Below are 13,913 nucleotides of genomic sequence, written 5' to 3'. Positions count from 1 at the left end.
ACGCCTTTTCTCAACAGTATTTCAGTCATATAGGCGGGTAGTTTCCTAACCTACGGTCCTGGAGAGTTACACCAGTACTAGACTACCCTCCTCCGCGCTAAACTACCAAAGCATCTCCCGGGGATCGAACCCACGCCAGAGAGGTAACTGGATTAGAAGTCATCGACTCTAACCCCTCGACCACGGAGGCGGTATATATAGTACATATATCTTTATTTATACAAGTGTATTTTGCACTATTACATGTATTAAGTTGCATTATTGGACAGATAATAATTATGCTATTGAGTGTTAACATGTAAATTAATATAACTATTATGTATTTTTGTACTTATGTTTGTATTGTACAACAGTCTGTATACCTGAACCAGTTGCAGGCCATTTTGAACATTGTTAAGGCATTGTCAGCACATTCAGGTCGCGCAATGAGTTGTGTGCCAAACTGGTTAGCGCAAGTGGGTCGCGCGACAGTCTACTTTTGCACACCACCCTAGCTGCGCAAACAGAAGGGTATATAAGCTGGGAACTTTTATAGTTGAGCTAGAGTGAGTTGGGGTTTTGAGTTGGAGTTGAGTTGGTTAGTTTTTGAGTTAGTAATTGAAGAAATGTATTTGTTGAAGTTGTTAAGAATTTTACTTTGGTTTTGACTGTTGATAGAAAATAAAATGATGCATTATTTTGATTTACTGCAATAAATATAATCCTGCTTTCACTTGGACTTGACTTGTTCATTATACCAGCATAGAGAAATGGTTTACTTTTAAGCGAAAAACGTGAATAAACAAAGCTTTTCACAAAAGAGTTTTCGCAACAATATCATTTATGCCCCTGGGGTCAAAATTTACCCGACCCTTTGTCCCTTGATTAAAAGGAAACACAATAAAACATGATAAACAAGCAAATTCGTTGAATTTTTCCCCCGCCGAGTACTGGTTATTATTAACACAACAACTGAAGACATAAGGCTTTATTTATATATTAATCATGGCATAAACAGTAATATTCTTTGAACTTGATAAATATTCAGGGCAATAACAGAGCCATAACTTTGTGTTAAATAGTAAAATCTGGAAATGCCAATGAGATGTATGCATACTACATAACTAATCAAGGGCCATAAATCTGAGTTATAAGTATCTGACTGGAACAAGGCGACTATATGCGCATCTCCTCTTAGTATCCCATAAAGTTTCATTGAATTCCAGCCAGTAGTAGCAGAGAAGTAGCGAGGAAACAAATATTTTTCTATATGGATACTGCATAACTAATCAAGGGCCATAACTCTGAGTTAAAGTGTCTGACCGGAACAAGCCGACGATATGCGCATCTCCTCTTGGTATTGAAGGTTCCCATAAAGTTTCGTTGAATTCCAGCCAGTAGTTGCAGAGAGGTAGCGCGGAAACGAGTTTTACTCCATATGCATACTGCATAACTAATCAAGGGCCATAACTCTGAGTTAAAGTGTCTGACCGGAACAAGCCGACGATATGCGCATCTCCTCTTGGTATTGATGATTCCCATAAAGTTCCGTTGAATTCGAGCCAGTAGTTGCAGAGAACTACTCCGGAAATGATTTTTACTCTATATGCATACTACATAACTAATCAAGGGCCATAACTCTGAGTTAAAGAGTCGGACCGGAACAAGCCGACGATATGCGCATCTCCTCTTGATATTGAAGATTCCCATAAAGTTTCGTTGCATTCCAGCCAGTAGTTGCAGAGAACTACTCCGGAAACGATTTTTACTATATATGCATACTACATAACTAATCAAGGGCCATAACTCGGAGTTAAAGGGTCGAACGGGAACAAGCCGACGATATGCGCATCTCCTCTTGATATTGATGATTCCCATAAAGTTTCGTTGAATTCCAGCCAGTAGTTGCAGAGAACTACTCCGAAAACGAAATTCGGACGGACGGATGGACGGACGGACAACGCCAAAACTATATCCCCCTCCCGATTCCATCGGCGGGGGATAACAAGATCAACAAGGAAAGGCGGCGTTCAATTAACGCAAACCTAAACGACTAAGCAACAAGAACCAGCGGCAAGGAGCCCTGGAGGACCCTAAACAAAATGAGGACAGGAGGCAGAGCAAGGACAGGATAATCACATAAATGATACTTAAAAATAATAGTACAGACAAGGAAATGAAAGAAAACAAAGAATTGATAGATTATAGGCTCACAAAGTAAAAGGGCATACTATGCCTATATATGGCATATAGCATTGCCTAGGTGGCCTCCATAAAAGTTTTAGAATCATACACTTGTGTACAAAATGCTTTTTCACCTTAGGGGTCATATTGCATTAAAATGATGGTTTTTGCCCTGCCCTGCTTTTTGTTTGGGATCCGCCTGGGCTCCTTGCCACTGGTTCTTGTTGCTGGGTCATATGGGGGTTGCGTTCATTGAACGCCGCCTTTCCTTGTTGATCTTGTTTATCATATTTTAAATTGATAAAACCTTTTTTCAGACATGTTTCTTGAGTGTGTCTCTACCTTTCCAAGAGATTTCTTTTGATTACGCAAACAAATTGACGTTCTTTCGTTTACTGCTCCGCCTATGCGGTGCTCTTGTTTACAAAAAATATCTGATAAAACTATTTTATCTTCTCACAGGTGAAGGTTTGCTGTGCAACGACATATTCGAGTGAGTATACTTTTATGTTATTATTCCCAATGTAAGGTGTTGCCATCATATCATGATCGTAATTGTTTTTGTAATTGTTGTTATCAATGTAATTCATTTTTAGGTTACAAACATTTTATGAGTTCTCGTTTCCATATAATAAAGTTATAGAGAGAAAACAAGAATTATAAGAGAAAACATAACCTTGTCTTTACTTTTTAAAGAAAACAGAAATATTTCAGAATTTCTTTTTAAGTTTTTGAGAAAAGGAATTTTTATTGTTTTGTTTTGACAAACATATTAACATCGTATTTATTTGTTTTTGTCATCATTGAAAATGTGTCGACTGAATTTATCCTTGTATTCAAAACTTCTGACATAAGTGTGTTGTATTATATTTATTCAGGTCACTACGGGATGGATTTTGATTTAGGAATGGTACCTATGTACTCTTATAATCCAAATATAATTTTGGATATTGCGTCCAACGAAACTGGACAGGCAAAGTTGTTCATACCATTTCTCAACATAAATAAAACCTATTCTCTCAATAATGGACAAACCACAATTTCTATTAACAATAGCCTAATAAAAAGAGGAAATTTTACAGAAAACAGAGGTATTAATTTGCAGACGGATGTTCTTGTTGCAATTTATGTAACGTTATACCTAAGTAGTATAACTGAATCATACTTAGCTCTACCAAGAATATTTACTGGTAAAAAGTATGTTATATCTGCCTTTAAACCATTACCAGGCGAATATTCGGAAGTTCTTATTGTAAGTAATGCGAAAGAATCATCTGCAAATGTAAACATGAGTGTGAATGGGGAGACAAAAGCTCAGTCGTTGAATTGGCTTAACTCCGAACAACTTGTATCTTTATCTGATATATCAGGTGGCATGGTTATATCTAATTCATCTCTATCAGTAATTGCTGGCACATCATGCGCGCGTGTACCAACTAACTTTACTATGGATTGCGGATTTTTAGTTGAACAAATGTTTCCTACGAATGCATGGGAAAAAGAATACATCGTTCCAAATATGCCACCGAGAAATGGAAATTTGATTCGTGTTGTGTCAGAGAATATTGGAGATGTTTGTTTTCACATAAGAAACGGCTCTTCATGTAAACAGATACCTTATCCGGACCCTTTAGAGATAATGACAGGATCAGAACCCGTAGTTGTCACATCGAACAGTTTCATTGGCGTTACTGCGTACGGAGTTGGAGGAGGTCCATTCATGACGAATGTGCCCGGCATTGGAAACTTTATGAACACTTATTATTTTGTCGTCCCGTCAACATATGCATCGTATAACAATTACATAGCGGTAGTAGCTCCCTCGGCCGACATACACGGACTACGTCTTGATGGTCTTTCATTAACCACTAGCCAAGTTATTAAAGTGCCATCTCCGTACAATAATTACAGCGTCATTATTTCAAAAGTTCAAGCTGGATATCATATATTAATTCACAGAAATGAAACTGTAAAGTTCGGAGCTATTCTGTACGGAAGTGCTTATAACGAAGGGTATGGGTACCCGTTGGGAATTCAAAAACATATAGGTACGAAGTTATTATGCCCCCACAATGTGGGAGCATATAGCGTTGCACTTGTCCGTCCGTCCGTCAGTATGTCAGTCCGTCCGTCCGTCAGTCCGTCCGTCCGTACGTCCCGAAATATTGTGAACGCAACTCCTCTTAAACCAGATGGCAGATTTTGCTTAAACTTACAGGGATGAACAACCTTAATGTGTAGATGGTAGTAAAGGAAGGAATTTTCGCTGCGATCAAATTTAACAGAATTATGGCCCTTTGTTGATTTTTTCACTAGATACTATGTAGAAATTTTGTGAACGCAACTCCTCTTAAACCGGATGGCAGATTTTGCTTAAACTTACAGGGATTAACAACCTTAATGTGTAGATGGTAGTAAAGGAAGGAATTTTTGCTGCAACCAAATTTAAGAGAATTATGGCCCTTTGTTGATTTTTTCACTATATACTATGTAGAAATTTTGTGAACGCAACTCCTCTTAAACCGGATGGCAGATTTTGCTTAAACTTACAGGGATGAACAACCTTAAGGTGTAGATGGTAGTGAAGGAAGGAATTTTCACTGCGACCAAATTTTACAGAATTATGGCCCTTTGTTGATTTTTTCACTATATACTATGTAGAAATTTTGTGAATGCAACTCCTCTTAAACCGGATGGCAGATTTTGCTTAAACTTCCATGGATGAACAACCTTAATGTGTAGATGGCAGTAAAGGAAGGAATTTTTGCTGCAACCAAATTTAACAGAATTATGGCCCTTTGTTGATTTTTTCATTATATACTATGTAGAAATTTTGTGAACGCAACTCCTCTTAAACCAGATGGCAGATTTTGCTTAAACTTACAGGGATTAACAACCTTAATGTGTAGATAGTAGTAAAAGATGGAATTTTTGCTGCGACCAAATTTAACAGAATTATGGCCCTTTGTTGATTTTTAGTTTTCACCTTGTGGCACATGTAGTCCAAAAAATATTTGACCTAGAGTCATAAGATTGACAGAACAGTGGCGTGTGGGGGCATCCGTGTCCTATGGACACATTTCTAGTTTTACGTTTTGTTTTTGTTAATGTCTACATTTGACTTAAATATTTACATATCGGCGTCTCATTACCATCAAAATTTTAAGAAGCTTTTCCAACAGAATATTATCAATAAATGACAGCCTTTTTCTCATTATTGTATGTTTGTTTTAGAAAATGAACCTGATGCTAGGAATGTGAATGTATGTTTCAATTGTGAAGACATGCACCATATAGAATTGTGCAATGTTGTTCAACGATGCCAGGGACATGAGGTAAATGTGTATAACATTTTATTCTAGAAGCGTTGTAAATAAAAAAAGATTATCATCTTTAAATAAACGTTGATTCAATATTATATGACATTACAGGAATATGTCAATAACTATTAAATCTTTACGATTGCATGTGTTTCATATGTCGTATTGGGGTTGCGTTCATTGAACGCCGCCTTTTCTTGTTGATGTTGTTTATCATATTTTCTTAAATGTCATACGGATAGCAAATAGATTAAAACCCATGCATATTTCATTTTGTGAAATGATACGTTATGCTTCTACAGATTTGCTTTCTTGAACGTTTCATGATGCATGGAAAACAGCTATTTCGATCCGGTTGTATGGATGAACAGATAAGTACAATTTACCTAAAATAGCCCAAATATCTCATTTGATTATTTTCCAATATATTTGCTATACATGCAAGCACTTCGAAAACAGATACATGGATAAAAATATAACCGTATTTGTATGCTTGTGAGTGGATAGCTGAATAATTCATAAAAATTATTGTTGATGGTTCATTGAACGCCGCCTTTCCTTGTTGATCTTGTTTATCATATTTTCACATTGGAAATTATCAAAATATATTTTTAAACATTTCCTTTTTGAAAATGTTCCCTTTGCTGTCACTAGCATTTATTTTCGCTAAAAATTTCAGACATCACTAGGTTCGTTTGTAAGTAACCAAAGCTGAAATTGATTAATAGCTTTAATTGCAATCATATTGTGTAATAAAATAAATAAACTTTCTTCAATTCACTTTTCATCTAACAGCGTCTATTTATTTTTTGTGCCCCCATTTAAGTGGCGGGCATTTAGATTAACCCTTGTCCGTCCGTCCGTCCTTCCGTCAGTCCTTCCGTCCTTTCTTTTTTATGTCGCACGTTACTCAAAAAGTATTTGACCTAGAGTCATGAAACTTTACAGAAATGTTGATCAACATGTGTAGTTTTGCACCTAGGTATTTGTGTGTGGATATATTAGTATTTTTAGAGTTATTGGCCTTGACTTAGTAAAAATTTGCAATTTTCAACTTGTGTCGCATGTAACTCAAAAAGGTTTTGACCTGAGTCATGAAACTTTATAGGAATGTTGATCAGCATGTGTAGTTGTGCACCTAGGTATTTTTGTGTGATAAAATATATAGTATTTTTAGAGTTGTCCGGTACTGGTAGGATTTCAACCAAATTTCACAGGAGTGATCCAATACAATCCCTAGTTGTGCACATCATTGGCATATATCTCTTCGCTGCACAAAATTGTCACCTGAGCTAAAATCTATAACTCTTATCCTGCTTTCACAGGTAAAACAACTGGTGGTATTTCAACCAAACTTCACATGGAATCGGGAGGGGGATATAGTTTTGGCGTTGTCCGTCCGTCCGTCCGTCCTTCCGTCCGTCCGTCCCTCCGCACTCACAGGAGAGTAATTATGTGGCTAGAGGGAGAATAGGTAACTGTTCTTTCTCTTTGATGTCATTCATTCCGTAATGCTTTTATGTGGCTATTTTCTTTTGTGTGGCTAAAAAGAACAATAGAGAGAACAATAGAGTAGCCACATAATTACTCTCCTGTTAGAACGTCCGTCCGACCGTCTGTCCGAATTTCGTTTCCGGAGTAGTTCTCTGCAACTACTGGCTGGAATTCAACGAAACTTTATGGGAATCATCAATATTAAGAGGTGATGCGCATATCGTCGGCTTGTTCCGGTCCGACCCTTTAACTCAGAGTTATGGCCCTTGATTAGTTATGTAGTATGCATATAGAGTAAAAATCGTTTCCGGAGTAGTTCTCTGCAACTACTGGCTGGAATTCAACGAAACTTTATGGGAAACATCAATATCAAGAGGAGATTCGCATATCGTCGGCTTGTTCCGGTCAGACACTTTAACTCAGAGTTATGGCCCTTGATTAGTTATGTAGTATGCATATAGAGTAAAAACCGTTTCCGCACTACTTCTCTGCAACTACTGGCTGGAATTCAACGAAACTTTATGGGAACCTTCAATACCAAGAGGAGATGCGCATATCGTCGGCTTGTTCCGGTCAGACACTTTAACTCAGCTCAGAGTTATGGCCCTTAATTAGTTATGCAATATGCATACGGAGTAAAAATCGTTTCCGGAGTAGTTCTCTGCAACTACTGGCTGGAATTCAACGAAACTTTATGGGAATCATCAATATTAAGAGGAGATGCGCATATCGTCGGCTTGTTCCGGCCAGACCCTTTAACTCAGAGTTATGGCCCTTGATTACTTATTTAGTATGCATATAGAATAAAAATCGTTTCCGCACTACTTCTCTGCAACTCTTGGCTGGAATTCAACGAAACGAGAACCTTCAATACCAAGAGGAGATGCGCATATCGTCAGCTTGTCCCGGTCAGACACTTTAACTCAGAGTTATGGCCCTTGATTAGTTATGCAGTATCCATATCGAAAAATATTTGTTTCCTCTCTACTTCTCTGCTACTACTGGCTGGAATTCAATGAAACTTTATGGGATACTAAGAGGAGATATGCATATAGTCGCCTTGTTCCAGTCAGATACTTATAACTCAGATTTATGGCCCTTGATTAGTCATGTAGTATGCATACATCTCATTGGCATTTCCAGATTTTACTATTTAACACAAAGTTATGGCTCTGTTATTGCCCTGAATATTTATCAAGTTCAAAGAATATTACTGTTTATGCCATGATTAATATATAAATAAAGCCTTATGTCTTCAGTTGTTGTGTTAATAATAACCAGTACTTGGCGGGGGATATAAATTCAACGAATTTGCTTGTTACAATTTGTTTTGATTAAAAGGACTCGACCTTTATTAAAACAAAGTCAACATCAACGACACGAAAACTGAAAATAGCTTAAACAAATCATAGATGATGATCTGCAGTCACGATATGACGTTTTCACAGAACAAAATATATATCAACGTGATTTGTTTAAGCTGTACCATTTAATAGGAAACATACTTATAGCTAACTTTCTTTAAAGTGAACTTAATCCGTACAATATAACATGGTATTTATTTATTTCTTTCTTTCTTTTTTGTTTAGATATGTTTCAAAGAGGCTAATGGAAGTGACCATGATAGATGTACAGAATGCTGTGTCGGCAGCTATTGTAATCATCAAGGTTGTGGAGAGACAGGTAACTTTTTTTTCACTTATCTTATGCCATTTCTGTTCATTTGGTTTAATTTGCTTTACGTGTGGTTTACTGAATGGGTTTTTAAGTTTTCTTCTATATATCCTTTTCGAATTATAGTCATAGTTAATGTTGTTGGATTTTTCTTTCCGGTTTTTAGGCTTACCAGGAAGAAGTTTTCGTGGACCGTTATGTTTTGATTGTGAATATGCGTTTACCCCGGAGGAATGTGACACACTGAAACTTTGTGACGATGGACAAGTACTTAATTTTCATTATCACCATTATTTTTTATATCGCAACTGTTTGTTTTTTAATATTAGACAAAATTCTTTAATAAATTACTTAAAAATATCATAATACCATAATTTGTATTCTCATGCAGACATGTTTATGAAAAACGAGAAAAAGATCAACAAGATAAAGGCAACGTTCACAGGACGCAGCCTGTAAAGACATCCTTAGACATACTTTTAATTTTGATTATATATAATAATTCTATTATGATTATCATAGCTTTGCAGAATTGAAGAAACTAAATGGGGGACCAGTAGTAATTTCAAAATGGGTTGTGCCCACGCTTCGGTAATAATACTTTTTAAATTATTCATATAAAGATACTTATGTTTATAAGCTTGACCTGTTTATAAAATCGGTAAAACTTATAAGGAGATCTTTATTATTTTCAAACCTTTCTACTGTTTCGTGCTTGTTTAGTGCTTCTTGTTCTGGATCATTAATTTTAATACCCATAAGAATATAAACATAATAAGTGGTGCCAATAACAAGGTTATTCATTCAAAATGAATGCCACATTGCATTAAAACCGTCACGTTTAACGAGACAAAGATCTTTAATTCTTGTAACGAGACAAAGATTTTTAATTTTTTAAGGACTTCTTACATACAACTTCAAGTACAAAAACCAAAATTAAAGGTCACATTACAGATGGATATACTGTATTGTAATGTATTATATTGTATACAATCCTTTAATTTATAGTGTCACGCTGTCACACGTTCTATTTTGCCAAGAAGTTTGTCACCTATATGTCAGACTTGTTGTTCTGAGGATTTCTGCAATGTTAATTGCACTTTGGGATCAGAGCATGGTCATCCAGTTATAATCGGTTTGTACACTTTCTATACAGCTCCATTGAACTTTGTTCATTTTAAATATTTTTGGTTCCGCGTGTAGAACAGGATATACATTTGTATCCAAATCTTATACTTTTTTTTTCATTATATAAAACGTTTCAAAACTTGTCAAAGTATCAACCAAATGTCATTTTAATACTGTTTCATTGCTTATGACATTAAAGTATTGACATTACAATTGTTTGTTTTTACTGTCTTAGAAAACCCATGGTAAATATTCCGTATCTATTATTCAGAAAATAATATGTATTTGTTTTAAAGTTACAAACTAATCTTAGTTTTTGATGTTATCTTAACATTATGTTAAAATTGCTTTATATTTTACAGGTTGAACCAAAGAAAACCACATAACAGCCATAATTTATTTTATATAAAAACAATTATAACCAGAATGCTATATCAATTCCATCGATTTCAAATGACGTTTCCAGTAAGATATGTGCCCGTATACGTTCATAAAATTTTATCATCAAAAGAGGACATCTATCATATTTGTTTCAAATTTATAGAAGATTCTAGCCATATATGTACTTAATCACAACACAAACTTGTTTCTTTCTTGATTTGCTGTTTTATGATTGGAAATTGAAATATTTGCAATGTAAAAGAATTTATTGTATTTAGATCGTCATCTTTTTGATTCACATGTATTTGAAATATTGTATATATAGACGGGTGTGCTGATATTTCAGCATTTCATGTTATTTGTGCTATAAAAATGATCAAGTTATAAGAACCATTCTGTTTATGTATGGACTAGGTTGTTTGCTTAATGCAAGCCTTTTGTATACATACTCTGAATTTATATTGTTAAAGAAGTAATCACCTAACCAGAAAATAAATACAACTGAATGTTCTTCTGTTTCTTTACTTATGTTATGGTATGCGTTTTCGTGTATTACGTTGGTAACATCTAACACATTTTTACCCAATTTTGAATGCTACGTTTGATTGCTTATATTTATAAATTAAGGAGAAGTTTGAGAAAAGTGATTGTATACGATTGAACTGCTTAGTATCCTGTAAGTAAAGTACCTCACGTGACTAAATAACTTGAAAAGAAAGATCAGACATGAAGATATAATATTCTGGTTTGATTTCTTTTGTAAACAACGGAAAGAAAAATGAAAGAATTATTCAAATGTGCTAAAAAGACAAAAACAAAGATCAACAAGGCAAAGTACACAGGACGCAGCCCCGTGTATAAGTACAGAATGTTTGGTCATTTGTATAAATTTATTTAAATTAATACTAAATCTAGAATGTTTTATTTCAATCTAGTTAAAAGGAGGGGAACAATGACATTTCTTACTAGTCATATTCTGACTGAAAACGAAAAAATGAATGAAAGAAAGCAAACATTTCAGAAAACAAACTATATGGCGGAAAGTACACCACATATTTGCTCTTTATATCTTACAAAAAATGTTTGCTTTTGAATTCGAAGTACAAAGAAGATAGATGTTTCATTTTTGCCTTAAACAACATCCGGTTAAAAAAATAAAGTGCTGCATTAACTACACAATGTAGCATCATCTGGGTATATTAATCCGAATCAAATTGGAAAACGAACCTTTGTTAAATGTAAAAGAAAATCAAGAAACAAAAAAAGTACTGAAAGAACAGAAAATACTTCAAAAGTTCTGTTGAGTGTTGCTGTTGTTGTTGTTGCTGCTGCTACTGTTTTTTAGTGATATGTGTAATGAAGAATGAAGCAGAAAACAACCATTATAACACTAACTAAATAATTACTTCAAAGGGTGACCATTTGATTATCTATTCATCTGATTGTAAAGGAAGTTGTTATCAGCAATCATCAATAATTTAACATGATTTAGTTTTTTGACTTATTGCTAAATAATCCTTGATCATTAACCCAAAAGTATTTCAATTTTGTTCTTAGCATAAGGCGTGAAAAAGAATAATTAAATTTAGATAAATAAATGTTAATTTTTATGTTTTTAAGTTTCATTTTATTGGCAAAATCAGCAAAAACAATTGGCTTTGGCCATTTACGAATTATACATGTGAAATCTACCGAGCTCAATCTCTAAGTTTTGTGAACATAATCTTAATCCTGTGAAAGTTTTCCTTAATTCATCATTTGATATTTTATCCAAATATAATTCATAACAAACTGTAGTTTTGAAGATTCTATAGTAATCGAATTTATTTAAACATGTTTCCCACTCTTGAATGTACTGATCTCGCAATGTCCCCTTAATCAATGGCAAATTATTGATAATTGTATCAAGATGGTGCAATAAATCTGAAAATCAAAGATGATTAATGATAGAATGTATCCGTTTAGCCCAGCTAAGGCCAGTCACGTTTACACATTGATCCGTATAAATTTCGTAAAAAGGTGAACTGATAGTTTTTTTATTTATTTTTAACCAAAATTTAAGTGACCATTCTTTAGCAATAACAGAAAGTGAAAATCTTCCTAGTTCTAGTTCTACCAAAACTGCAAGTTAGAATTTTGTTAATATAACAAATGTACAGAATCTTTGTATGCATGTTTCCAGATGCAATATTTCGAAAAGAATTTTATTTTAATGATTTGCCAAGAGTATTCATTTATTCATTCAAGAGTCATTTTTGTCATTTTTGACTTTGTGATTAATACTATATTTGCAGAATTTCGGTTCAAGAAATATAAATTGTAAACATTACAAATCGCAACCGCATTTTCTTGAATATTCTTTATAATTGAGACTTTTTTCAGCTAATGATGCAAACTTTAAAGAAATCATTGCATTCTGCTTGTAAATAATGAAAGCTGAGAAATCAGAGGAAATGATTCATTGGTATCGCTTCTTATCCAAATTAATTTCTTTAATACATTTTCTTATACTTTTCGCGTTTCTGTTAAATACTAGTCTATTTGCTCAAGTCTGGTTTTAATTTTGTATTCCCACATTATGACAACGGCTGGCCCTTTTAAAGGGACTCCACTGAGGTTGTTTGACATGATTGGACTGAAAATATTTTTTTCCAGATAAGTGTACCATTTGATGTAGGTTTAGACCAGTAATCTTTGTGCAAAATTAAAGATCATTCGCGCACTTCGTTTTTCCAGAATAATTTTTCAAATTGTAAAAAACTGACCCAAAATGAAAAGCGTTTAAACGCTTTTCACTCAAATTGCGCTAAGACAAGCATAAAAATACGATTTTCAATTTATTTCAAAGTATATTTCTTAGCTATCTTTGCATCTTTCTGTTTAAAGTGCCCCAGCTCATTTATGTAAGAAATTCAAATATCATGTTGTTAGGCTTTTAAACCTCAGTGGAGTCCCTTTAAAGCCTGCTTAAGAATTATTGACTACTAAAATTATTGGACAGACGTTTTCTGCTGGTGAAATCGCATTGTTAGTTTTGATGCTAATTTTTTCTCTATTATATATTTGCTCTGCATGTCTAGAGAAGCCTCAACAGAAGTTAATATGTTAATAAATGGACACAGAATTCAAATTTAACAATGCAGATTTGAAGATGCCAAATTTGTGATATGTTTATTTATTGTTCAACACCATTTACCGGTCTTGATCGTTGACATAGTCGTAGATCGGTTAAAATCTATGTTGCATGTTATGACAGTAGCACTATGCATCAAAATATCACATAACTTCCGTTTCATTTTCATTTTGCAATGGTATTTCACTGCAGCTGATAAGAATGATTATGCACTATGATTACATTTTAATGATGAAAATCAACAGTAGCACGTATAACATCGAATTGCTTTAAGAACGCAATTATCTGAAAAATAACATAATTCTTTTCCATTTAACCATTGACATTTGTTGTAATTATCAAATTAATTAACTTGAGTTATTAAATTGTATTTCTCTTTCGATCCTGTATGTTTTGTGATTGATATTGTTACTGTGTGTATACTTTTTTTAATCGCCGGAAAGCCCATATGGGCGACCGTACACTCAAGTCGAGCACTCCTAGAGCGTCCCGCCGAGATTTTTCGTCGACTTTTTTCCAGCTTTATTGGTGGAGGAAGAAGCCCCTCCGGGCATTATTTCAGGCACGAGCGTGCACCTGGGTAGTACCACCGACCTTCCGTAAGACAGCTGGATGGCTTC

General features: G+C 34.5%; 1 protein-coding gene across 1 annotated transcript; it reads left to right on the top strand.

Moving 5' to 3' along the window:
* Nucleotides 1–3,047: 3,047 nt before the first annotated feature.
* On the top strand, nucleotides 3,048–10,666 carry LOC132749881 (IgGFc-binding protein-like). Its single transcript, XM_060739794.1, has 8 exons — nucleotides 3,048–4,211; nucleotides 5,398–5,498; nucleotides 5,786–5,857; nucleotides 8,570–8,660; nucleotides 8,818–8,918; nucleotides 9,174–9,242; nucleotides 9,660–9,786; nucleotides 10,142–10,666. The coding sequence occupies exons 1-8, from the start codon at nucleotides 3,053–3,055 to the stop codon at nucleotides 10,144–10,146; spliced, it is 1,725 nt and encodes a 574-aa protein (XP_060595777.1). The 5' UTR covers nucleotides 3,048–3,052; the 3' UTR covers nucleotides 10,147–10,666.
* The last annotated feature ends 3,247 nt before the right edge of the window (nucleotides 10,667–13,913 follow it).

The sequence above is a fragment of the Ruditapes philippinarum genome, unplaced genomic scaffold (assembly GCF_026571515.1).
Source record: "Ruditapes philippinarum isolate M1 unplaced genomic scaffold, ASM2657151v2 ctg3621_1_1_1_1, whole genome shotgun sequence".
Taxonomy (NCBI): domain Eukaryota; kingdom Metazoa; phylum Mollusca; class Bivalvia; order Venerida; family Veneridae; genus Ruditapes; species Ruditapes philippinarum.
This window is presented reverse-complemented; position numbering and strand designations above follow the sequence as displayed.